Genomic DNA, 26,469 nt, shown 5'->3' with positions numbered 1-26,469 from the left:
GAATTGCTTATCTCTTAGCAGGAAGCACTGTTGGTTCTATGCAGCACTTAGCAGAGTAGGATCTGGTGTGTTGTAGGCTGTGCTGCATCAGAAATACTGCTAGGGATTCCATTGGCTTTTTTCAGTACCAAAATGCACAGCAGTGTACAGGGAATTGACTGAATATCATTTAAGTTTCCTCTTGGTGGCTTAAGTCAAGACTGTTGCCACAAGTTAACTCCTCTTTGTTCACAGGCTGCATGCAATTTCGTCAAATCTCACGTGGACTCCAGCAGCGTTGATTCCCTCTTCTATGCTGCGCAGTCCATCCGGGTCCTGTCAGGCTGTGAGGTGAGTTTGGAGCCCTCAGCTCTGAAGGCAGATGTTGCCAAGGAAATACTTACCTTGATCTCTGTCTTGGTTTACTTTATGCATAACTTGTGCTTTCTTTTAGTAGTTTGTACTTTGTTGTGTCTTAGGTAAATAACTTGAGTGTGTGGGAGTACTCTGTATAAGGCAAAGTGTGAAGAGCAAGTATTTGGTCCGGAGTAATTCTGAGGGGATGTTTCTTGATCAAACATTGGTGGATAAGGAAAAAGGAGCCAGCACATCTTAATGGAATTCAAGCATCTGTGTAAATTAAAACTTCTTGGATAGATGATAAACAGTTTGGATGTAAACCCTGTGTGGAAACACTGCGGTGATACGGATGTAGCCCACCCTTGCTGAATTGTGGGTGGCGTATCCAAGACCCATTTGTCATCAGTACCACCAGCTGCTGCCCAATGATGCCAGGTGAAAAGCAGCAGTGGGTTCTGAATTGTGGATTAACCTGAGTAATTGATAGTTGACAGCAAAACTTAGGGTTTTAATTAATTAAACTCAAAGGTAATGAATGATAAAGGACTTTTTTGCCCAATAGCTTTTCAGTGGTTCACCAGATCGGTGTGTTGCTCCAGGAGGGATTCGATGGCTAGAAGGTCTTGTTTTCTCAGGTGTGAATCAACATGTTCCCTGTGTTCTTCCTCAGGTTACCATTTCCAATGAGACCAGGGAGCTGCTGCTTGCGGCTGTCAGCGAGGATTCCTCAATCACCCAGATCTTCCACGCTGTTGGGGCCCTGAGCAGCTTTGGCCTTCCGTTAGCATCTCAGGAAGCACTCAGTGCTCTTACTGCTCGTCTTAGCAAAGAAGAAAATGTGCTGGCGTAAGTTTTCTGGAGAAATGGTTCACTGTTGCATGTTTATCCTCTAGGCGGTTGGAGTTTGGAGTAAAGGGTATTTTAGCCTTTTGTCGTATGATTGTAGTAAAGTAGGTGCTGTGTTTTCATTTGATGTATTTGTCCAGTTTGTTGTTGTCTCGCTGGGGGAGCGAAAAATACAGTTATGGGCTTTTTTCTGTATGATTTTGCAAATGAGCTCATGTATTCAGCTTAGTTCAAGAATAATGGTCAGAAAAGAGGCCACATCACAAAGAAAACTCCTCTTTTAAGAAGCGGTACAATTTTTTGACGTGAAACCCAGCCACAGTTCCGTATCATTTACGGTTGCACTGGACTTGCTGCTCTGCCCCTGCCCAGTGGTTTGTAGGTTGGGACGCCTGTACGCTGAGGTGGAAAACACACACTAGTAGATGGCAGACGGAATCTTGGCATTTATCGCCAAAGAATTAAGTAGTTTTACTGTGAAAGGAGAGAATAAAGATTTCCTTGACAGCTAGGGAAGAAAGGGAAACCTTAAAACTTGCTTTGCTGATGAAAAAAAATGGATTCCTGGAAGCTTCAGTAGCAAGTCTAGGGATCTGTGCTGTGCAGGGATCAAAGCTTCCTTTCTTCTCTGCCTTGAATCTGAGCTTATCGCAGCGCTGATGTTGAACCCATAACATGGGAAGGATATAGACCAATTGGAATGAGTGCAGAGGAGGCCATGAAAATGCTCAGAGGGCTGGAGCACCTCTGCTATGGGGACAGGCTGAGAGAGTTGGGCTTGTTCACCCTGGAGAAGAGAAGGGTCTGTGGAGACCTTATAGCACCTTCCAGTACCTGAAGGGGCTACAAGGACGCTGGGGGGGACTTTTTACAAGGGCCTGTAGTGACAGGACAAGGGGTAACAGGTTTAAATTGAAAGTGGGGAGGTTTAGATTAGATATCAGGAAGAAATTCTTCCCAGAGAGGGTGGTGAGGCACTGGAACAGGTTGTCCAGAGAAGCTGTGGATGCCCCATCCCTGGAAGTGTTCAAGGCCAGGCTGGATGAGGCTTGGAGCAACCTGGTCTAGTGGAAGGTGTCCCTGCCCATGGCAGGGGGGTTGGAACTGGATGATCTTTAAGGTCCCTTCCAACCCAAACCATTCTATGATTCTATGATGCAGCTAAAGGGGCATTCCCTAATCAATTAAGTTTCCACTAAATCGCTTCACATTCATTGCCTTGAGTCACCTGACTGCAGTTATGGCTGGTTTACACTTCATTCAGAACAGAAACTGTAGTTGCTTTGATTTGAATGATGTTTGGCTTTTAAGGAAGGAAAATCATACAATTGTTTGGTTTGTTCTTGTTGAAGAACCATCCAGGCTTTGGAGACGGCATCTTACTTGTCCCAGCAGGCAGATCTGAGTGGCATCGTTGAGGAGATAGAGGTAGGAACGCATGATGTTATGTGATTGTCCAGGAATTTTAGACCTCTAGTACTAAAAGATGTATTAATGTAAAATGCAAAGTGAAAACCCAATCTAGGTAGTTCCTTGCCTGGATGATGTGGGTTGGCTTGGCTCTTCCTTCCAAGCAGATATTCCTTTTGGACTTTAAACTGTTTCACAGTGGACTGAGACACAAAGTCATGACTTCTGAGTATAATTAAGTCCACTAAAGGCTGAAGGTTTCTTCTTGTTTGTAAATGACTATTACAACATACTTCAGTGTTCCCATATACTCTTGGTTACAGGCCTCACAGAATTGACTTCCATGGATCTGCTAGAATGCAATTTAAATTTTAGTAACTCTTTCTGTCAGGACCTTGTTGCTCGCCTGGATGACTTGGGTGGAATTTATCTGCAGTTTGAAGAAGGAATTGAGACGACTGCACTGTTTGTTGCTGCTGCCTATAAGCTGTCGGACCATGTGGGTACAGAGCCAGCCATGAAGGAGGTTTGTGTCTGCCCTCTCCTCCCTTGCACACTGTAGCTCACCAAAAGGATCTGCCTAGTCCCCATTGTGCGGTGCAAGGGGTATAACTGGGTCGAGTTTCTGCTGGAAGAAGTAACAAGCACGCTTACTGAAAAGGGACATCATGGAGAGAAAGCCAAGTAACAGAATTGAGGAGGAAATTCCACGCTCAAGGTCACAGGCTGAATTCAGTTTGGGTTTTTTTAACTTTTTCAAATGTACAGAAGGAAATTGCAAGTGAGGCCTAGTTTTTCTTTGTTTATTGAGACAAGCTGTTGAAAAATAACCCTAATTTCAGACTTTGTTCTGATATTTGGCACTTGTCTAGAACTTTCCAGCATTTCAAAGTGTTCTGCAAATGTTATTTACCTGTGAGGAAACACAGGCACCCTAATCTGGGGTGCCCAAAAGGGAGACAACATGAGTACAGCGTGCCTACAGGATTCCAGATACAATAACTTGTTGTCAAAAACAAAAGTGTTGGAAATTCTTTTTCAGCTTGATTAAGCTAGAAATCATTACTGCAAGCCATTCACCTAGGTTTTTTTTTTTTTGCCCACAACAAGTTAACTGAGGTAGATGTACTTTTGATTGAGAGTGGCAGCTCCCTAAAGCACAAGCCAAAGTGGCAGAGTTGAGAGAGAAGCCAGTGTAAGACATCTGAGTTCATTCCTGGCTCTCTTCCATGCTGCTGCCAAACAGACTAACGCGGAGCAATTTTGATGTCGTTTTTGAGGTGGTGATTCTGCTACACGCAATTCAAACTGTCAGCAGCCAAATGATGATTAAAAAAAGACCAATTAAGGAAAATTATCTAGTGTTGTTGGCAGAATTGTGCTGTCAGAAGTGCTATTGTTGGGGCTTAAAGCTTTATCTCTTGTGAATGGTGAGAGTGCCTCCAGAATGCCACAAATCTCTCTAAAAATTAACATGTAGTATTTGAAAAAAAACAGCTTTCCTTTATTTCTCCCCATAATTTAAGTGAGAGTGCCAGTTGCTGATTAAGGTCTGGGGCGATGTCATGCCCTCCATGTAAATGAAAAACACTGCAGGATGTGCATTATGTGGGAGTTTTGTAGCACGTCTGGATGCTTTCTCTAGTTAGGTCATGTACGTTGGGGCTCGCTAATACAAGTAGGATGGTGAATATTTGAGGTGCAGAGGATTTCATTTAAGTGTTCTTTGTAAGTTACCAAATGTATGCCTGTTGCTTTATTTGGGATTGTCTTGGATTATTCTCATTTCTGATTAGAATTTAGCCCGCAATCTTTTGCTTGGATCAAAGTACAGGTAACCAAACACTCTGTTTCCCAGACTAGCAGGGAGCAATGGAAGAATCTGAATAATACATCCTGCAGAGCGTGGTTCAGATACACTAACCCTACAAAGTCAGGCTGCAAAACCAGCTGGGGAGTGCAGTCCCACTCCTACTTCATGGAGAACAAATTAGCTTTGGCACGTCCTGAGCCAGAGCTGGCTCTGCTCCTGGTGGTACTGCTTTAAAGCTAATCCTCTTAGCTTGAGAACACTGCTGAGCCTAAGGGGATAAGCCTGCATGGGCCTAGACTGGCTCCTTCCAGAGGTGCTTGCATCGCCTCTCCATGGCCTTCCCATCTTGGCAGGTAGCCAGGACACCTAGCCGAATCCTCTGCTGTATGAAGACAATCGTACAGGTCCTGGAGCCAGATGGTCTTTTCGTAGCCACGCGCAGTCTGGGTAGTTGAACTGACGGCACCTTCCATTCTGAAACACGTAGTTTGGAGAGGTGGATCCAAATTCCGGGTTTGCAAGTTTTCCAGCACAATTCCAGCGATTGTGGTTGGAACCTCCCAGCCAAGCATAAGAATGCTAATGTGACATCCAAAAGGTAGCTAATTTTGGGTTACCTCATAACTTGAGTTATTTTTAAAGCAAATGGGAAATTAAGCCTTCGTTATGAATGATGTTTTTATTAATAACATTACACTGAGCCAGTCTGCAATGTTGTGGTAAGCTGCTGGTGCTTATATATGATTTGCTTTTCCCTCCTTCAGGATCAAATTATCCAGTTGATGAATGCAATTTTTAGCAAGAAAAACTTTGAGACCCTCTCGGAGGCCTTCAGCGTTGCTTGTGCCGCAGGTTCTTTATCCCGGAACCGCTACCACTTGCCTGTCATTATTGTCCCCGATGGGCCTGCAGCTGTCTCACACCATCAGCCTGTACTCAGGGTGAGTCCTTAGCCCCACCTTAACTCGTCTCTTGGCTCAGTCTTTGGTGCTCTAGGTCTGGGCTGACTGTGTGATGTGGTGTCTTACTTTTTTAGCTCCAGGACTTGTTTTCCAGTAGATCTGGGGTTTTAGTGGTTTTATGAAGGGATTAGGAACCTCTGTTCACCTGGGGCTTACCAGACACCGCCCTGAGAAGGCACGGTGTGGAAGTCAGCTCTGCTGGTGGCAAACCTTAGCTTTCCTGGTTAGGTTAGAATGAACTAGGTGAATCTGGGATCACAGAGTGGTTTGGGTTGGAAGGGACCTCAAAGATCATCCAGTTCCACCCCCCCTGCCATTCGCAGGGACACCTTCCACTAGACCAGGTTGCTCCAAGCCTCATCCAGCCTGGCCTTGGACACTTCCAGGGATGGGGCATCCATAGCTTCTCTGGGGAACCTGTGCCAGTGCCTCCCCACCCTCTCTGGGAAGAACTTCCTATGCTGGGCAGGGGAGAATTCTGGGTGTATAGCACAGAGGGTAGCAAATCGTCTTTGCTGGGAACTGCATTCCTTCTGGGACAATGGGTTTCACAGAAATGGTTGTTTTTCTCTTGTAGCTACAAGTGACAGATGTGATGTCCCAGCCACTGACTCAGGCTTCTGTAAAGCTTGACTACGCCAAGTCTGCATCTAGCAAAGCCATTGTCCTTCAGCAGGCAGCATTTGCACTCTCAGGGTAAGAATGCAATCTTACTTTCAGGGTTCATAAGGCAAAGACGTGTTATTTGAACAGTGTTGGACTTATTTTCTGTGGTCTTCCACCGGAAAAATGTCTGTGTGATGTCAAACTCAAGTGCTGTGGGTGTGTTTGGTAACGGGTGACAGAACACTTATGGTAGTGACAGTGAATGTGTTGCCATGTCTTTGGGAGTGGAGAATTGCAATGTTCTTCTGACTTCAGGGGCACTTGGAAGAATTCTTTTCCTGCTGCACTTGGCTGTGTTAGTTTTGTGCTGCCTCTGTCTGTTTGCCTGCTTAATCTAGCGTATTTAGAGACTTGTTGGTAGCAAGGTGGTACCTGTTTGTAGGCTGCTGTTAGTGTCCTAGAGGGTACTTACCACCTTGCTTTTTCTATTGAACAGGGATGTCTTTGAGCTGAACTTCATGAATGTGAAACCAGCAAGTGGATATTATGATTTCTCTATCAGCGTTGATGGAGATCAGCGATTCATTGCTAACAAAGTTGAGGTGGGTATGCCTTTTAATGGCATTTTAATTCTCTGCCTATTCACTGAAACAGCTTTATTCATACCTGTTAAGGATGTTGCTGGTTGCGTGGCATTTTATCATGTTTTTCTGTAACGCGTTGGATTTTTGACTCGGGATTACGACCAGTAGCCAGATTAACACATGATCAAGAGAGGCTTGTTAAAATGTCAAAACTGACTGATCGCTTAGGTGCTGATCTGACAGCATGTGAGCAAAGGCTAACAGCGGAAGTTTTTCTAGCAGTCCAAAGTAGTTATGCAAAAACAATTAGGAAGAACCCTAATTCCTCAGAGCATTTGAGATTTGACTCTAAATCTCAAGGCTTGGCTAGCAGTTGTCTGGTGCTTGCCTGATGTATGGAAGCTGAGCACTTGGTGTCTGTTTATATAAGCTCTAGAGCCCTAGAAGAGAGTCAAGGAGGTCTTTTATCTCCTGCCTGTGTACATGATGATGATTTTTGTAGTGGAGAAGCAGTGCCCAAAGCAATGAAGTCTTCATTTCATGTGTACATACCCCCTTTTTGTTGGCAAAAGCTGTTACACCACACCTTTCTGAGGAACAGTTACATATAAACACTCAGTTTTACTCTCCTGAAGCTTGTTAACACTGAGAAGAATGTGACCTCTCTGACTATTCATGTAGTTGTTCTGGTGTCAACAGCTGAGAATGCTCTTCTCCAGCGATGTCTGTTCCCAGGGTTCGATTCTGCCTCCAGTTGCCTGTTTAAGGAAAAGCTCAGCTTTTAAAGTCTTCCAGCACAGTCAGCTCGGAGTGGAGGAAGACACTTATTTACACCTGCTGACCTTTACTCTCTGTCTCAAATTGATGTTGTCGGTGTAGTAGTAATGGCACGTAGGAGTGTCGGAAGGGGATTTCCTGCTGAAGCTTGCTGCTGGCACACAGAGGTCCGGGTAGGAATGCATTAACGCCGGGGCGGCTTTGTGCGAACTGTTTCTAATAAGACACATTGTTATGGGGGAGGACTGCTGGGGGAACTGCTTTTTTCTTTTTTCCTTACTGTTATTAGCATTAATTGTCCTTAATGCACCATCGTTTTGACAGTAATGAGCTAAACCAGTGGGTTATTACTCCAGGCAGAGACTACATTTCCTGGCATTAAAATATTTGAGAGATGTTTGTGTGCTGTTCAGTTGGAGGGGCTGTGTGCAGCAGCTCTGAGTTGCCTTCACGTTACTTTTTTTAAAAATGGATGTTACATTAGTTCATCTTTGCCGGCATCTTGGAATAAACCAAGGCTTTAAAGTTAGCCTGAATAGTCTACATGCTTATGGATCCATTTTCAGGAGTAACTTCTATCTTAAATCACACTTGTTGTTGTAAAGGAACTGCCAAGATTGTTGTGTTTGAAGTCTGACCTCAGTAGTGTGATTTATGGTTTTACATATTTTTCCCACAGGTTCCTGTGAGTTATTTTTTCAGGGTGGGGGTGTGGGGCTGCTTCACATGAGCAAACCTCTAATAACAAATTGTAGTATATGATGAAAAATATCTTGGCAGTGAGACATTCATTCTCTGGGGGAGCATTTGTAAGCTGTGGGAACAAATGTGCTAATTAAAAACTACAGACTGCAGTAACTTCCTTTGAGAGGAGGATTGAGATTGGTCAAACCCACTGAGGTTCACAGCCTAGGTGGTTGTGGTTTGGGAGGGGGAAGAGAATGGGAACCTGCTCTGCTTGGGTTTGTACAGCACTTAGCACAAGGGAGAGTGGGAAATGGCAGGGCCTTGTTGACTGCCCTGCGCTGGTGACAAATGCTGTGACTGCGAAGGAAGGCTGGCTGAACAAAGTGCAGGTCTGCAGGAATGGTTTGGCATTTGCCTGCTGGAAATAGAATCAGTGGAAACCTGTTGGGCTTTAGGAGCCAGCCAAGGCATAGCTGGTTGCTGTCCGGAGACCCCTCTCATCTCAAATTGCTATCCAGCAAGCAGAAGTACATATGCTCATGCAGTTTTAAGTTATCATATGTGATGTCATCTTTAATAGCTAGTTTCTGCTAGCTTAAAAGGCAAACTGGATAGTTGGAGTGTTTCATTAAAAACAGTTCTCCAGAGGGCAGCTAACTCCATGGCTGAGGAGCTGGTGTCTTCGGAGCTGGCTGCGTGTGCAGGGAGGGAAGGGATGGGTTAGGGGTAGTGACTGATGCAGGAGCTTTGCCAGGAGGCAGATGAGGTTAGGTTCTGCCTTTGGCTTAGTGTAAAACCCTCTTTGGGGAAGGGGCAGAAGAGCTAAGGCTTCTGCGGTCACCTTGACCACCACTATTATATGCAGAGTGCTCTGAGTAGTTTTCTGTTGCGTTTTGTTACAGCTGAAAGTGAAAGTTTCCACTGAAGTTGGGATTACTAATGTAGATCTCTCTACTGTGGATAAAGATCAGAGCATTGCGCCGAAAACAACCAGGTAAATGACGCTGCGTATGTGATCCTTTGAGGGGCAGCTCTGGCACCAGGCTGGAGCTCTTCTGAGCTTTACCTGTTTCAGCTGAACCAGAAGAATCTCGGATTAACTAGAGTTCTACCCATGTTGCTTCTCTTAAACCTGTGAGTTCATTGGGAGAATACCGATTATTTTTATAGGTGATTTTCCTTAATACTGAAATAGGTTGCCTGGCTTCCGTCAGCACTTGAGTCTTCTGTTCCTTTTTGGCACCTCTTTATAGTGAAAACAAGTTAAAAGAATCATGTTAATGTTTCTGGTATTACTGTGCTTTGTAGATGTGTCCTAAAGCAACGTGTATACTGTATTGGGGGGGTGGGTGGTGGCTGTACCGTTGCCAGGTGTACTTGAAATTAATGTCATTGACTCTTTTTTAACTGACATCAGTTGAAATGTAATACTTGGAATTTAACTTGGGTTGCACAGCCTCTGAGGTGTGTGTTGATGCAGCCTTCCTGTGCTGAAGCTTGAGCGTCTGCATGTGTTCTGTTCTGCTGCCACCACACCTTTGGTTGTAGCATAGCCTTGGCTGACTGGAATGTGAGGTGTGGTATTGGCAAAAACCTTCTGGTGTTCCTCTGGGCCTTACAGCAAACAGCTGTTTGACTTGAAAATGGGCAGAGTACATAGCTCACACAATCCTACTAACAATTCCATTCATATATTTTTATTCAGTTTATGGTGGAAGAGAAAGATGTGTTGGCTCACCCGACTTTGGTCAGACAGCTCACCTGTGCTGAGTAGATGCGGTGCTGCTAGACAGGCTTGCATACCTTGTTTTCTTTGAATGCCAGACCTTCTCTTGGAAGATCATCCCAATTCTGTTCGTTTTTTTTCTTCCTAGGGTAACTTTCCCAGCCAAAGCCAAGGGCTCATTCACTGCTGACAGCCATCAGAATTTTGCTTTATCCTTCCAGCTGGTAGACGTGAACAGTGGAGCTGAACTCATCCCTCACCAGGTTAGGGTAAACTTTGGTCATTGCTATGTCACTGAGCTGTTCCATCTTAAAGCATCTCAGATGACAGTTGCTCTTGGAAAGATTTGATGGGTTTTGAGAAGCCTTGTATTGCTGACACGGACTGAAAGCTCACTGATCTTGGGAGGTGGATTCCGTGCGTTTGTTTTGGATGTGCATTGAAGGAAGCCTCAGCTGGGTCTAGTACTGCATCTTACCTAACTCAGCAAAATGAGTGCAGGTAGCCTCCACTGTAGAAAGGACACTTCTGATTTTCTAATATAGACTGTTTGGTGAACAAGTCTTTGAATGTGACTTTATTTAAAATTTTATTTATTATCTATAAAATAGGAAAAAAAGGGGAAAATCCAGCCAAACCCATACATGCCTCCATCCCTGTTGAGTGCTGTTGCACCTACCCTCTCAAGTAACTTTCATCTTGTTGCCCTGTACCCCAGGTGGGTTGCTGGACAGTCTTGGTCCTGTGTTGATGTACTTCAGAGAATCATGGAATGGTTTGGGTTGGAAGGGACCTTAAAGATCATCTAGTTCCAACCCCCCTACCATGGGCAGGGACACCTTCCACTAGACCAGGTTGCTCCAAGCCTCATCCAGCCTGGCCTTGGACACTTCCAGGGATGGGGCATCCACAGCTTCTCTGGGCAAGACACACTGAACTTTTCTGATTTGCAGGGATCTAGGCTCCTGGGCTCCCAGTTTACTCCAGCTTCTGTTAATGTTGTGCTTTTTGATGTGGGCGTAAGCTGCTCATTTCACTGGCATTTTAAATGCACTATGAGATGTTCCAGAAATGTTACAATCTTTGCTTTCAGACTTTTGTCCGACTTCACAACCAAAAGACTGGCCAGGAGGTAGTGTTTGTTGCAGAACCAGATAGCAAGAACGTATACAAGTTTGAACTGGATACCTCTGAAAGAAAGACTGAATTTGACTCTGCCTCTGGTACCTACACTCTTTACTTGATAATTGGAGATGCCACACTGGAGAATCCAATCCTGTGGAACGTGGTATGTAGCTGCAGGCATGGTGATGTGGTTTGAGATTGCTGGCAGTCTAACCAGGACGGCATGGGACAGGCTTGGAAGAAAAACTTCAAGTGTTTTTGTGCTTCGTAGTGAAGCAGAATCCTTTTGGCCATTTATGGACTCTGAGGTTTGCTGTTCATTGCAAGTTTTTAAGTAAGCATCAAAGCAAGACCGAAATGAACATTCATTTTGTCATGTGGTGGAACAGAAACTTCAGAGCTTTTATGAGTTTGTAACTTCACAGGAAGCACTTCAAGGTTTAGCCTTTCTGTGCTTACTGTGCTGGAAATAAGCCTAACTCTTAGTGATGGGTGAATGGCATTAGTGCCTCTGTTCAGAAGAAATAGCTTCTTAAAATCTGGTGGCTTTTTCTTAATTTCCTTTAAAAATCACGTCAGTCGTAGATGGACAAATAAGGCAATAGGCTGCAGTAAAGGAGTAGGTTTTATAGAACTTCATGCATTAAGGTCAAACTTCACGAAGCTGCACGATTTAATTTCAGGCTGATGTTGTCATCAAATTCCCAGAAGAGGATGCACCATCCACGGTCCAGTCCAAGAACCTCTTTGTTCCCAAACCTGAAATCCAGGTACAGTCAAACCCAAAAATTCTGTGTGGAGGGGGTAGGCCAGTTCTACTGGTGTTATTTTTTCTCATCTTAGTTTATTTTTGAAAAGTTCTCTCATTAAAAAAAAAAAAAAAGAAAAAGAAAAAATACTGTGTAAATAATGTAATTAAAGTAAGACCAGAGTTACTGCTTAATGGAAAGAAGCTTGTTGCGGTCCTCTGGCGTATGAATAAATAACTGTGTCCCCTACCTGTGAGAGAGCAACAGGTGTCACTGAGAAGATTCAAACGTGTAAATCTGAGTAGGTGAGCACCACAGGAAGCTCTCTGCTTCTCAGGGTTTCTCTTGCTTCATTCCAGCCATCTGTGCTGATGACAGGCTAGCAAGTGTTTCTGTGGGTGCAAGGAAAAGTTAACTGTACAAGAGATCAGATGTGCAGAGACTGGAATAGACAGTCTTTGCCTTAAGAGGAATGCTGCTTATCCAGAGGAAGGTCTGGGAACAGCACCAGGGCTGCAGCTGGTCCTCTGGGCAGCCGAGAAGCTTCTCTGTTGGAATACTCCTACTTATCAGTTGGTTTTGTTTGTTTGCAGCACCTCTTCAGGGAGCCTGAGAAGAGGCCTCCCACTGTGGTATCTAACACTTTCACAGCACTGATTCTCTCCCCCCTGCTTTTGCTGCTCATTCTGGTGAGTGAACTGGGCCACAGAAGAAGAAAATGTTTTTCCCATCCAGGCTGAGGTCCCTTAGGAGGTTGGCCAGCTCGAGTTCTTATTAAAACTCTTGGTTAACCATGACTAGCACAGGGGCGCTGCAGTCATAACTAGCGAACGTCAGTGCGCAGCATTGGTCTGGTGCTGTCTCTTTCCTAAGAGATTTTTTTGAGTTTATAGTAAAAACAGAAAAATACTGCTGCCAGAGTAGTAGATGGGGCGAGTTTCTCCAGTGTGCTGCTACTAGGGTGTTGGATAACGGTGAGCAGATCAAGTTATAACTAACACTAGAGTTCCACAGGAAAAAAAGCAGTGATTCTGACTCACGCTTAATATATCCACCGCAAAATCTGTGTTAATTAATCCCATCAGATTGATTCCCCTTTATGGAAATAATTGGTATTTTTGTGTCAAGTTGAAACATCCGCTGCTGCTCACCGTTGTCATCAGATCCGTGTTTGGAACTGGATGCAACACAAAATCTCATCTAGGCAAGGTAAATTACTCCTTATTTGGAGGAGGCAGCTGATGCCTGCCTTGGCAGAGATTTCCCATCAGCTAGTCTTGCTGAAAGCTGGCATTCAGCTGGTCGTGTCCACTGCGCTCTGGAGTTCACAATGTGCACGTTGATGGCACTTCAGTAAAAAATCTCATTGCTGCTGCTCCTGTTTTCCATCCTTCGTGCCTTTCTCTTTTGTATTCTCAAAACTGAAATTGGTTTTATGAGCAATCACTTTGTATGTATAGCTGTTCTCTTGCGGTGTCCAAAACTAGAACCTTACCTTTTTTGTCCTATTAATTGAAATTAATTTGGCTGGATAGAAATAGCAATGTTTGTTTTTTTGGAAGAGGTGGATTTGGAGCAATGCCCTCTCATCAGTTTAAGAAAGATAATTGAGGAACTGCCTTTGGGCTGTCAGAAGCAGCAGGAGAACTTTTCACAGAAGGAGCTCAACAGTGCTGTCTTTAGCAAAATGACTACTCTGTCCTCTTGTAGAGGATGCACCATATTCACTGAAAAACAGGCTTGAAAGATACTGAGGTTAAAAGAAAAGCTTGTGTTTACAAGGCTGTTGTAACTCAGGTTTTGTTTCTTTTCCTTGTAGTGGATAAAGATAGGTGCCAACATCTCCAACTTCAGCTTTGCTCCCAGCACCATTGTTTTTCACATGGGACATGCTGGTAAGTGTCAGAGGCTTTCTGCTCTGTTTGACCTTCTCACCTGGGAGTTACGGATGAGAGCCCTGGTGGTTAATGGGCTTGTGCTCTATTAACTGTAATAACTTAATAGCATAACATTTGTTCTCTTGTTTTCATCTGCCTTCCTGCTTTTCATGACTGCTAATATGGTGATAAACCTGTTTTGGCCATCAGCTTATAACAGCAGTCATTACCCGGGCTCCTCTCACACACCATTCATCTGTACTTAATAGAACTTCTTATTTCCAGAGGTCACACTTTCTTTATTGCATGTTTATCCTTTGTAAGCAGGGAGTTTCCGTGGGGATGGAAACCTGCAGGACTGCCATCTGCATCTTTAAAGCTTTTCCTGTGAAAGCTGCTCTTGTTCTTTGGCTAGACCATTTTTTTTCATCAATTTTATAGTGCCCTTGTTGCAGTTTTTTACTCTCTTGGAGGAATTTCAAAAACATGGTAGGTTGGGGGAACATTGGATCTGCTGTTTCCCAAATGACAGCGTGTTGCTTAATCCAATCCAGTGTCCTGAAAGCTTTAGAATATTGTAATCTACAAATGTGCAAAGGTTAATATCCTCACAAGAAATCCAGAGTATCCTCCTCCTCCTTTTAATAGCCCCTAATGTCTATAGTATGTCTGTAATTCTGCCACAAGAGGGTTGGTTGCAAGCCATCACGGTCACGTTTCCCTCCAGTATGGAGGCCCAGATGCCACCCTCCCCTGGCAGTAACGTAGTTTTCAGGTCAGTCTCTTCAGAGGCAATAGAGAAGTCAAATGCTTAGGCCTGGCAGTGCAGCGTCACGTTGTTCTGAGGATAACGAGTGGTTGGTCTTGAAAATGCGATTTCAGCCATGGTCTCCGTCTTGTTTTCACAGCAATGTTGGGACTCATGTATGTCTACTGGACTCAGCTCAATATGTTCCAGACTCTGAAGTACTTGGCCATTTTGGGTGGCGTCACATTCCTGGCAGGCAACAGGATGCTGGCTCAGAAAGCAGTGAAACGGTAAGCCGGGGCCGGATGCGTTGGTGGGAGCTGCTTTTAGAACCAGCTGGGGAGATCAGATTGACGCTGTCGTCTGTCCGTACCCAGTACAGTAATGAACGCTGCTTTGGGTCTTGGATCTTGTGTGTGGGGCTGGGCTGCTCAGTCCCACCTTCGGGCCTGTTTTCAGAATGAGGGCTTGAACCAACAAGGGCCAGGAGGTGCTGGGAGGTACAGCCAGCTGCTCCCCTTGGAGTGGTCCACACGGCTGCTTGCTGAAGTGATCAGGCATGCAGAAAGCGGAGCGTGGAAGCATGTGCACTTTGACATGGGGAGACCCACGTGGGCAGGACTCATTCACTGACAAATTTGGTTTAGTGCATGATACATTGAGCTCTCACAATATTGTTACATGACAAAAGACACTATAAATGTAGAAGAGGCCCAACTCTTCTGTAGCTTGTATAAGTTTTAAGAGGAGGAAGGTAAGGCAGGGTGTCTTCCTGCTGTCTTCCCCTACCTAAAGGGGGATTATAGAGAAAAGGGGAGCAGATGGGTATCGGAGGTGTGCAGCAGCAGCAAAGGGCAACACCAGGGAAAATTCTGGTAGAAGTTAGGGATGCAACGTTCATTTCTGTACTGACTCTTTACGTGCTGTGTTCCGCCACACAGCGTCTTGTCAGCGTGCCCTGGCTTAGGCAGCCTGCGGGCAGTGTGCTGACCCAAGCTTCCAGTACAGTGCCTTGATTAAAGGTTGAGCTGTTCCCTCTCCTTCCCTTCTGCCACACGGGGTTCCTGTGCAATGCTTAAGTTTTAGCCCTTTTGTACTGCTGTGGAGTGGGCTTTGACTATGATCTTAATGACCTCTTTGCCATCAAACCTGTGCTTTTCTCACTTTCCCCTTTTTGAGCCACTGACAGCTGTTTATCCTTGCACACCTGTTTGCATAGATATCCCTGGGTTCTCACTTTTTTGATTACACTGAATTAAAGCCAGGACAAGAGCTGTAAAATAACCCCCACAAGAGTATAATTTTCAGGGGGTTGCATTGTTTTGTTGTCTTTAAAACACCTCTGCTTGCATGGCTGTAGCAGGGAGGATGAGTGTAATCAACCCTTTCCATACTACCCTCCCAGCTTTCTCAGCCTTGCTCCTGTGGATGCCCAGCCCCCTCCACTATCCCCCTTGTTAGCCTCACAATTCCGACTGGGATTTTGTTACCAACAAGGCTGTGTTATGTCATTCAATAATGTTTCCTTTTTAATTTGAGGAGTAATGATAAAACCATGATTAATTACAGATTGCCCAGGATACAGGTTTGGGGGAAAAGAAGACAATGAAGCTTACTTCTAAGTGTCTTCGCTCAACCAGGGCTTCTGTTAGCGCATAAATGCAGGTGGTTGGTTCCTACTTCAAAACACTGCAGGGGGGTGTCTCTGTGCTTTTTCACTGTAAATGACATGAAGCTGCAACTACAATGGCAAATTTGAAAGTAAAACTTCTACCTTAGGCTAAAGTTAAACCCTTTGTACATGACTTTAAAGTTCAAAAAGACATCTTTTTGTTGATGTGCTGCTAGCCTGTCTCAGATGAAGTGCAGTGATAATTAACTAGATTGCACTTTGAGGCAAAGCTGCTGTTCCACTCTGGAGCCCGCTGGCGGGGGTGGGAAGGGGACTGTATAAACCACCTTTTCACAGAAGTTACCAGAAGGCCTGGTTTTGCTTTTTGCATTTCTGTCACTGGCTCTGGTTCCTGGAGCAGGGCTGCTTTCCTCCTTCGTATCTCCTCTGAACCTTTCTTCCTCTCTCCTTTTGGCAGGATCGCTGCAGAGCAGAGCAGTAGGTTGGCAAAGTATAGAACGCTGCGGTAAAAGGGGGTTTTGCTAGTGACCAGCTCTTCTAGAAGTAAGGGCCTTTTTGGAATTCGCTTTTCCTGGGCATGCTGCCTGTTTCATGTCACTTCATCCCTCACTCCTTTGTACAAACAGATACCTAAGCTGAAGCTGCTTCCTTCCAACAGCGCTTATTGGGCTTTGAATCAGTCCTTGGGTGCCCTTGGCTACGCTGGGTTTGCACATTAGTCTGAGAGGACACGTACTGCTAAATTGCCTTTGTGTGATTTCCTTCATCGTCTGAAGTCTGTATGGTGACATGTGCACGTGAATATGCTGTCTTGGGCACCAAGCAGCAACCGGGTGGTGCAATAAACCTAGTTTGAGCAGTATTGTTCCTGTAAATAAATTAGTAATACCAGCTGGAGGAGAGCGTGATGACAGTGGCTGATACCCGAGCTGTCCCATCCTGCTGTTGGTACTCCCTGTCACCATCTGCAGTGTTCTGGTTACTCAGCTGCCGGGCACTCTGCTGAATCACGTCCTCGCCTGGGGTGGTGAGAGCTGTGTGTGCAGCAGCAGCCAGGTCAGCACCACCTCATTCAGCTGAGAACACGACCTAATCCAGGGTTCACCTCCTATTAAACTGGTCTGGTGGCGGTGGTTCAGGCAGCAGCAGCAGCAGCCACCCCCTCCATTCAGCACAGCCACCTGACAGGTCTCCATTGTCACTTAGCAGTGCAGAGCACTTCGTTTCCTTCCGTTCTGCGCAGGTAAGGTCCCAGGTTGCTGTAGCATGGTGGTGTGGGAGACAGGGCTGCCCACTGCTCCGCACTCTGCCCGGTTCTGAATGCGCACGCGCGGCTTCGTTTCTCACCAACGCACCATTTTACTCTGGGGGAGGGAGAGAGCGCCTGGGACGAGGCCCGTGACGAGACCGCAACGCCACGCGGGTGCTGCGCCGATCCGTCTCCTGAGTGTCTGCTTTCCTGCGCGTTTGCGGGCGGCGCTCCAGGCACGCACACGGTGCTGAACGGAGCTCTGTTCTGTGGTGCAAAACAAAGCCAGCGTGGTGACCGCCCCGCAGGAACAGCGTGTGCTGTGGTACAAGCTCCTGTCTGCAGATGAGATAGTAACAGGGTGCTTCCCTTGGGGACACTGCCAAATTCACTGTAGGCAATTGTTAGGAAAGCATGCTCTGTACTATCTCCTCTCCCTGGGGTGTTTTGGGGTATATTCAGGAAGAAATTCTTCACGGAGAGGGTGGTGAGGCACTGGAACAGGTTGCCCAGAGAAGCTGTGGATGCCCCATCCCTGGAAGTGTCCAAGGCCAGGCTGGATGAGGCTTGGAGCAACCTGGTCTAGTGGAAGGTGTCCCTGCCCATGGCAGGGGGTTGGAACTGGATGGTCTTTAAGGTCCCTTCCAACCCAAACCATTCTGTGATTCTATGATTTGAGCGCAGAACAAGCTGTGACGAGGAACTGGAGTCGGCTGTCGCTTGTTCTAACGGCTGAATGCCAGCTGCACCCTGGCTGTGTTGGTGTTCCCTAGATGCCTCTTCACCATAGCTTCAGGCCAGTGGGTTTTCAGCTTTTTAGTGGCCTGTTAGCAAATGCTTCCCGAGTGTGTTCTCCACAGCGTGCACCTTTTCTGGTTCTCAGCCTGGTATTTTAACCCCTTAATTCTCCATGGGCCGTGAGTCATCCTGGAAGATCTTGCAAATAACTTACTACCCACAAGCCGTAGTTAGGTTTTGCTGCCATGTGCAGTCATGGGCGTGTTTCCTTATCGTTGGATTTTCTGATGCCCCAGATAGGTCAGCTAAGACTGTGCAGTTACAGCTTCTAGGGCTGGACTGTCAGGTGCTCAGCATCCATAGCTTATGCCTTTGTCTGGCATCTTGATGGGGAAAGGACCCTGAAAAGATGGGTCAGCTCCGCCCGCACTGGATTACTTTGTCTTGGGGATGTGAAGAGCTTTGTGTTTACACGGACCAAACTGATTCCAAGTGGGCAGCCCTGTTCTGTTGATGGTTAAGGTACTCACAGGCTTTGTGTTCAGCCATGGGATTTTTCTGTTTTACAAGTCTCATCCCTTTTGCACCAGAAATTAACCTTCATTTTGCCTGATTATTTCCAACTCCTTGAATTCAGTCCCCATTCCATTGCAGTACTTGTCTTACCACTCCAGTAAGCTTCCTTTTGAGAAGCTTCTCTGACAGGGGTCCCATGAGAGAGGCTGAGGGGTCTGGGGACACTTGTACTGTGCAAGGAAGTGCTTTGTTGCCTGGAAGAGTTAATTTTTTGGATTTTTCTTTCCAGGGCACACTAGTACCAGAAGAATGGAAGAAATGGGGAAAAACAAAGCAAATGCCTTCAGAGCAGAAGTGAATAAATAACTGAAGGACCAGAAGAAGAAAGGCAGAAGCAGATTTTTTTTATATTAAGTCAAAAGGGTGCCAGTTATACTTTTTTTTAAAAGTCTGTTTTTCATTGTTGTGTTCATGCTACTTGAGTGTTTTTCATACAAATCTGGAAAATCCTTTTTTCCCTGGATCCTCCCCTCCTTTTTCTCCCAGGACATTTGAATTTCCTTTAGAAAAAGAGGAAGAAGAAAACACAACTCTGCCTTTCCCCAGGTGCCCTCTCCTCATCCTAAACAACTTGTGAATAAAGAGGAAAGAATGGTCCTGAATTTGGGGTTTTGGCTCTCCCAGAGGCTGGAAGTTGGGCTCCCATGAGAATGGAAAGGGCTTGTTCTGGTGGGTAATTTAGTGTGTGAGTCACTTGCTGTGTGAAGCTTCCTGTTCTTTCATGTCCCTTCCCAGAGGGACATGTTTTCGGGGTGGGGGGAGGAACTTCCCACTCCTGCCTGTCCCTTGTGTGACGCCGTCACCTGCGTTTCTCTGCTAATGGCTGTTCTCTGACGCCAGGCTGAGCCGGGTTGCTGGGGCCTGGCCGCCGTGGGAGCCAGCTGCGGTCAGGTGTGCCTGCTGCCTCTCACCCTGGCAGGTTTGCTGGCTCCCTTCAGTGGGTTCGCTTTCTTTCCAGCCTCTGGAAATAACCTTGTCACTCCAAACAGGAGTTCGGTTGAGGGTATTGTCTCTCTGAACCGAGTGCCGGTTCCCTGTGGCCACGTTGGAGTACTCAAGCTCTAACTTCTCAATTAATTACTGCCCTCAGGACCACAACGCAGGGCTGAGGCAGCAGGCATGGGCTTGGTTGAAGGCCACACTGATAGTAATAACCAAAGGCCAAAATCTCCTCCTGATGAGCAACTTCCATGTGGGAAACTTAACAGTTGCTCCCTCCCCTGCATCTGTGTGTTGGCTCCCATGTCAGACTATTTTTTTAAAGGCCTTTTGGCAAAGGAATTTTTATCAAATGTCTTTTGGAGATCCAAGAAAATTATATCAACCAGCAAGCATGTGGATAAAGGGTGTGGAGCCAAATCCTCCAAAGAACTTCACATGGGTGAGACGTGACTCCGCTTCATAAATCCATCTTGCCTCTTCCCTGCTGCGGTCGTTCACGCCTAGCTCACCGTTTCTGTTCTCTGTAATAGTTCCTACCCCTTTGTTCATTGTGAATGTGACACGGGACGCTGCAGAGGCTTCGTCAGCTCCTTTAACCTCCTCTGCACTCCCTCAAAAACACTTAAAACTCCTTCAAAAAACAGTGCATTCCAGTCTGCTTGGACTAAGGGAGTTTCAAGCAAGAAATAGTTAATGCTGTGTGCAGTGTGTTACCCTGGAATTCCTTTTCACCCTGGTGAGTTCTTCTTGAGCCTCATATTTTGTTACTTCTCACTCATCAGCTTTTGTTTCTAACTTACTTTTCTCCTGATTTCCTTGTGCTAGGACAGATCCTCCAGAGATTTCCCTGTAGAGCTCTGGCACGTTATCCAAGGAGAGCACAGATGCAAAAGGAAAATCATGGAGTGCTACTGTGATGTATCTTTGAGCTCTGCCTGTTGCTATTGATTTTCTGCCTCCTTGGCTGTGTGTTAGGAATGGTTGTTTTTACTCTTTTGGCCTTTTATTCCTTAGATGTTTTCTGGTTTGCTTTATTTGTTTTTATGTTTAATCTCCAGGAGATTGAGCGTTTCTTTCCTCATTTTGATGCAAACTGAACTTTCAGAGGTGCCCCTCTCGCTTCAAAAAGCTGCACTCACCCAGCTGTTTAATCACACAGACTTAGGTCTTTCCCAAGTGTTTTTGCTAGGACTCCTGGTTTGATCTGGAGGATCCAATCTAGTGTTTCCACGTACCTTTTTCTGTCTGGCTGTACCGTGAAGCGGAAGGATGACCTATGTGCGGCTGTGCCAGCTGCCTGCGGTAGGGTAACAGCTCACCCGTTAGCGCAGGTGCTGCTGTCACAGCTTCGCTGATCGCCCTCAGCATCCCCTCATTGCTTCTTGTCCTGCTGATGCTGGAATTGTAAAACCTGAGCAGGGAGAATGTAATCTGGGGGTTTGGTGTGAGTATGAACTGATGGCCTGCTGTCCTAACGCATGGTCGCTTGGGGAAAAGTGAGGCAGTGCCTTCTCCAGCCTACCGGGGGGTTGTTTGGCTGCAAGGAGGGGTGATCGCAGAGACACAAATATATGTTTGCATGCTGCTGTATTTCCAACCTGATCTGGCCTTACCAGTGCTGGACCAGATGCTGGACCCGGTGCTGCCATTAGCACGGCTCCGAGTTGTCCGTGGTGCACTTGTCTTTGAGCGACATCCTCCGTTCTGGGCCCGGGATCGGGAAACTAAGGTCTGGACAGACAAGGAGCCACCTTGGCCTGCTGTTGGACAGGTTTATTTAGAGTAACTTTTATTTCCCGCTGTCGATGGGAAAGCAGAGCCCATCCTGATGGTATTTACATTTCTGAAGACATTGGTATTACACAACGAGAGGAGAGCTGGGGTGATGGGGAAGGAAGCAGCTGTGAGATCACTGGGTTCGGTACAGTCGGAACCCTGGCCGCAGTGGGGAGCGGAGCCACTAGATGCATTAAAACCTAGGGATGGCCCCATCTGATGCCGGGGATCTGGAACGCCCATGCCGCTGCACCTTCCCTCTGAGCAGTAACTAGCTGAGCTTTTTCAGAGCTCAGTTTTGCTGCCGGGGCTCTGTATCGAGCAGCTAGACGGCAGCAGCCCGCAGCCGTGTTCCTGATGGGTGGCAGACGTGTGGATTCATGTCTTGCCTCGCCCTGATCCGAGCTGAGCTGCGTGTGTGGTTGTGCCATCAGCGTCTATTTAAAGGAGGCTGTAATCAATTTACTAAGTTGCCTCAAGGTGCCTTTTGGTGGCCTCATGTTTATTAATCGGGCCCTCAAACAGAATGATGACTTGGCAGAAATCTTGCTGCTCTTTGTGATTTGAAAGCCTTAATTAGCAGACAAGATGTCCCCAGGATTACAAGTGTACCGGTTGTTTCAGTCTGTATGTAAAGCAGCCTGAGGTTTAACCACGGGAGGTGGGGTTTTTTCTGATTCAGTGCACAGGCCAGAATTTAGAGAGGTGAGTTAAACTGTAAAAACTGTAAAAACTGAAGTAAATTAGTGTATCAGAACTGCATTCCTTTGAACAGATCTGAGGAGGGCGTGCATCGGTTTCCAGCTGGTCACATCCCAGAACATCTCCGTTGCTGTGAAGGGCTGACGGTACAGTTAGATCCGTGAGCTCTGAATTCCTCTAGGCACAAACAGGAGGAAAAGAGAATGAGAAAAAATTCGTGAGCGCACTCAGGTTTGTCCATTCTTTGGAGGCATTTCCTGGCTGACCGTATTTGTGGAAAGGTAACCAAGTCAAGCAGGGCCGGAGCGATGCTGAATGCCACGCTCCCAGCTGAATCCGTAGGAACGGTTTATGTGAAGTTTGGATCTTCCCCCCCACCCCAGCCCTTCCCCGGCCCCCGTCTTGTTTCGTACGCACACGGGTGTCTCCGCAGCCCATTAGGTTGTGCTGGCTAGCGTCAGCAGGCTTAATTTCTGTGGGACAGGGGTGAGATGAGGGGGCTTCAGACAGGACAGCCGACATTCGTACGGGGGAAGGTATTCCCAAGGAAGGACTGTCTGCCGGCTCTCAGTCCGCCTGGCAAGGTTTGGAGCGTAATTCAAGATCCAGGTGACTGCTTTTAGGAGTCGCGGGGTACAGAAAACAGTAAGACTTTCTCTCCTCTCCAGTGCAGGGAAAACCTGAAATGTCCCAGGGTTCTGGAGGCAGGTTCTGCTCCTGGGGGAGGACTTTGTCTGCCTCTAGCCCGGCTCAGTCTCAGACAGCTTTACGAGGCTGCTCTAATTGCTGCAAGCCTGTTCCCAGGCATCCACGTGCAGCTTCCCAACACTCGTGGTCTGTCTGTGCAGACCAGCAGGACTTCAGGCACTTGACAGAATTGGTGGGGAGCGTTTTCCCCTTACACTGCAGCAAGTGCTGTTTTTCATGGACAGCAGCGGGCTGGCTGTGCTGAAGGAGAGCCTTCAGACCGCTTGAGCAGTGCGGACACAGGTTGTTACGTGTGGAATCGAGGAGGGAATGGTACTCACCAGAGCAGGGGGGATGAAAAAGGGAGAAATATTTACATGAGCTTAGCCAGGGTGCTGGGAAAGCCTTCTAACCGGCTGCTGTTGATGTCCTGAGGCCTGTAAAGAAGATAGGGCAGCGTTGGCATATTGGGATTAGGAGAGAAATTCCTTTTTCCACTGCGATTATGAGGGTGAGAAGACAGCACGGTGATGTGCTAGGGTGTGCGGGCAGGCTGGCTGAGGGCGGGCTGTACCTTACGTACACCCTCCTTGCCCGCGTAAGGAAAGTGCTGGGTTGTGGGGTCAGGGAAGGGCTTTACTCTCTCTCCAAGCGTGTCTGAAAGATGATACGTAATCCCGCAGCTTCACATCTGGAAGGCTGGCAGCAGTAAGGACCTTGTCTTCTGCGGTGAGCAGATAACAAGCTGATTCCCACCTACCTCTGGTTCTGCAGGATGGCTCCCAGGAAGTCCCTTAGTACCATCTGTTGGTGGTAGCGGCTGTCCATCAGGATGCTGTCGGACTGGCGCCTTGTCAGAAATTCGTGCACCCCCTCTCCCAGGCTGCTCTCGCTGCCTCTGTTACGCAGAGATGAGAAACGTCTTTGTTTCAGAGCTGCTTTTTAGTCCCTCGCTCAAAGTTTGGCTTAGGCTGAGCAGCATGACAGGGGAACCTGCTGGGTCTGAGCCTGGGGCCATTCTGCTTAATTTCTGTAAGGAATCAGTCGGCTGTGTTTGCTCCTGTGTTGGGAGAGGGATGGGAGCTGTCTCACATCTCTCCAGTTGGTCTTATTTAGTGGCAGTCACTGATCTCTCTAGCCAAAGCTACCCAGGTGGTAGGAGAGCGGCTGTTTTCTGTGTCCAGCCAGGCCAGGGATAACCATTTCCTACCAGCCAAGGATCATTACAACGATTATTTGCAATTGTCGCTTGTTGATATTATGGTACAAGTCTCAGCTGATCTCACACTCAAAGCCACGGAGGAAAGGATTAATTAGGCTGCTTAATGATAGTTGTGATTAGAGGGATCCAAGACACAGGGATGCAGAGTGCCCTTTGGGATGTGGAACAGCAGGAGAGACTGCTTCTGTTTGCAGTGGAAGGCAGCTATTTCTGCTACGTGTGTGAAAGAAACTGCCCGGTGTACTAAGCAAACGTCAGCCTGGGACAGCAAAGCGCTGTGGCTTACCCAAGCCGCTTTCCGATGATGGTCTGTAGGAATTTGCGAGCAGAAATCTGCCCCAGGAATTTCCGGTAGTTGTCGGTGAATATGGCATCGGCATGGCGCTGCATCCTAGGGGCGAAGGACAAGCACAAGGTGGGCTCTCTGAGCTAGCAACAAACCTTTTAGGTGAGAAAATGGGTGTTTCAGATGTCAAAATACACCAGGTATAGCACCGCTGAGATTGGGGCGGGTAACCACAGCGAGCGCCTTTTGGTGTTGGACTGTGCTAATGTTGGAGGGTGAAAGGGTTTGAGGGAGCTCGGTCCTGACAGGCAAAATAAAAGGTCTGATAATCAGTATCCGCACTAAAACATGTAAGAAGTGCCCGCAAACCAAAGATGAGGGCAAAGAACCAGTGGAAAGGAGGAGGAGAAGCACAGGCTGGTGGAGGGCAGAGCTGGGGCTGGGACATTCCTGTGCTCTCTAGCAGCACCATCACCTCCTGGGTGGGGTGATGGGAACCTCCAGCAGGTCTTGAGCCTGTGGTTAGACCCAGGCTCCCGGAAATCCAGAGGGAAGGGAAGCACAAGCCACTTGGCTGGTCCCACTGTTGTAAGGATGAATCCCCTGTGCTTCAGACAGAAATAACCATCCTCCATCTGCTGTCAGGGGCAGAAAGAGAGGCTCTAACAACCATACAGATGGATTCCCAGGGTTTGGTGGAAAATTATGTTCCCTGCAGCAGTGCCGTGCCTGTGACCCTGCCCTGGGGGCCAGCAGGACGTGGCTCTGGACATGGGTGATGGTGGGAGTGGGCACGGTCCCACAGTTGCAGGGCTCAGCTGTGTTCTCCCCTGGATCCTGGGCTTTGCTGTGCGGGTGGGACTGTGACCTGCTGGTCTGCTCATGGGCCGGGGAGCATCGTAACCAGCGTAATCCCACTGCAGCGGGGCTGAGAGGTGAGGTACAAACCTTTTCTCAGCGGGGTCTGTCAGCAAACCCTCCTCGTCCTGTACCTCCACCGTGGGGTTATGGCTCTGCAGCGGGCTGCTGTGCTGTAGCTGGAAGCTGGCAGCCGTGCCGGCAGCCAGCCCGGGACTGTACCTGCAAGGCAAAGCCAAGGCATGCCGCGAGCCGTGCTCCATCGCCAGTCAGGGATCAGTCATCTGGACCTCTCCTCCCTGTTTTCCCGCTTTCCTTTCTCCTTCTGCCATCCCCACCTCAGCAGTAACACAAGTGGTGTTCGTCACTCTCCCCAGCTAGCAACTGCCCTGAAGCTGTCTCAGCAGTGGAAAGGTGGTTGATAGAGCTGCCTCAAACACACTTCCCCCTCGCTGAGCACCAGCATCCTCGAGAAAAATTCCAGCAATTCTGGTACATTATGCTATGGCTTTGGCACAAGGCTGAAGCGTTTTCTGTGAGACGCTGCAAATCCACATTAGAGCCCGACGCTCAATTTTGTGCCTCTGTTGAATTGTAGAGGTGGGAAGTAATATTACAACTTGGGACAGTCAGCAAGGAAATACTTGAAGTATCAAGAGGCAGCTGTTAAGTTCATGAGAACTGAGAGTCTGCAGTTCTGATTTCGATGCAGGTGGCCTGCAGGCACAAATTTTAATCAGTGATGGAGTTGGAGGTGCTGGCTGCTGTGGAGATAGCCAGATTTCCCTTTGTAGGATTCAGTTTTCAATTCCAAAACCAACTGGGCTAAAATATTCCACGGCAGGTGCCTGCCTTCTTTGGAAACATCCCCTAGGCTAGCAGCGTACCCAAAAAATTAAGCCAGGGTAAAGAAATAGGCCTGGCAACCTGAATGTAACACGTACGTGTTTTGCACAAGGTCAGAGATGAGGCAGGGAGTGACGGCATGGATAAAACACTGGGCGGCTTACCTAAGAGCTGGGTAGAGAGGGGAGGAGATGGAGCATGCAACTAAATGCAGGAACAGGAGCAGGGTGGCCTTATCCAGCATCTTCCACCCTTTGGGGTCACCTGAAATGCAGAGCAGTCGGAATTAGTGGTAGTAAGGCGCTCAGGGCTAGGAGGGGAGGCCAAGTGCCACCTTTGTATTCTCAGTCCTCCTGCTCGGTCATTGGCACAAAGGGACTGGAAATGTGCCTGGTTATGGTGCTTCCCAATGGAGAGACATCTTGATGTGGCAAAGTCTGTGCAGTTTCTGGAGTGCAGTTTCTGGAGGCAGTGGCTGTGTGTAACCCCCTCAAGGAGCTGGTGTCTCCCTTGGGTGGGAGGCAGGGCTGATCTTCAGGGTTTCACGCTGTGGGACCCCCTTATTGACCTGTTCCCCGCTGTGGTTGAAAGATTGCTCTCAAGCTGGGGCGAGCCCTGGGTACCACTGCATGGGCTGTAAATACCAATGTAAGGGCACCTGGATGCTGGGGGGCAGCAGTTAGCAGGGGCTTCCTAAAGTAGTTT

General features: G+C 47.3%; 2 protein-coding genes across 2 annotated transcripts; one reads left to right on the top strand and one right to left on the bottom strand.

The window, feature by feature from the left end:
- Nucleotides 1-234: 234 nt before the first annotated feature.
- RPN2 (ribophorin II) lies at nucleotides 235-18,714 on the top strand (the record flags this gene model as incomplete). The annotated part of the gene is made up of 16 exons (XM_010146690.1): nucleotides 235-330; nucleotides 1,010-1,185; nucleotides 2,538-2,613; nucleotides 2,987-3,121; nucleotides 5,173-5,349; nucleotides 5,948-6,066; nucleotides 6,473-6,578; nucleotides 8,927-9,018; nucleotides 9,899-10,013; nucleotides 10,844-11,038; nucleotides 11,559-11,645; nucleotides 12,218-12,313; nucleotides 13,444-13,519; nucleotides 14,410-14,539; nucleotides 16,340-16,425; nucleotides 18,675-18,714. Coding segments are annotated over 15 exons (1,728 nt in total), but the record flags the coding sequence as incomplete, so codon positions are not given.
- A 4,211-nt stretch (nucleotides 18,715-22,925) lies between these two features.
- Nucleotides 22,926-26,008, bottom strand: GHRH (growth hormone releasing hormone). The gene is made up of 5 exons (XM_010146689.1): nucleotides 25,929-26,008; nucleotides 25,009-25,140; nucleotides 24,061-24,165; nucleotides 23,313-23,450; nucleotides 22,926-22,989 (listed from the first exon to the last, which is right to left on the bottom strand). Exons 1-5 carry the CDS (start codon nucleotides 26,006-26,008, stop codon nucleotides 22,926-22,928), a joined length of 519 nt encoding a protein of 172 aa, XP_010144991.1.
- Nucleotides 26,009-26,469: the final 461 nt, after the last annotated feature.

The sequence above is a fragment of the Eurypyga helias genome, unplaced genomic scaffold (genome assembly GCF_000690775.1).
Source record: "Eurypyga helias isolate BGI_N326 unplaced genomic scaffold, ASM69077v1 scaffold6102, whole genome shotgun sequence".
NCBI classification, from domain to species: domain Eukaryota; kingdom Metazoa; phylum Chordata; class Aves; order Eurypygiformes; family Eurypygidae; genus Eurypyga; species Eurypyga helias.
This window is presented reverse-complemented; position numbering and strand designations above follow the sequence as displayed.

Bases quoted from the DNA above. Each gene is read 5' to 3' on its own strand.
- GHRH (XM_010146689.1), bottom strand. From the start codon at position 26,008: ATGCTGGATAAGGCCACCCTGCTCCTGTTCCTGCATTTAGTTGCATGC. The intron at 25,141-25,928 runs GTAAGCCGCCCA...TTTGCCTTGCAG, and splicing joins CCTCTCTACCCAGCTCTTAG to GTACAGTCCCGGGCTGGCTG. The intron at 23,451-24,060 runs GTAAGCCACAGC...TCTGCGTAACAG, and splicing joins ATCATCGGAAAGCGGCTTGG to AGGCAGCGAGAGCAGCCTGG.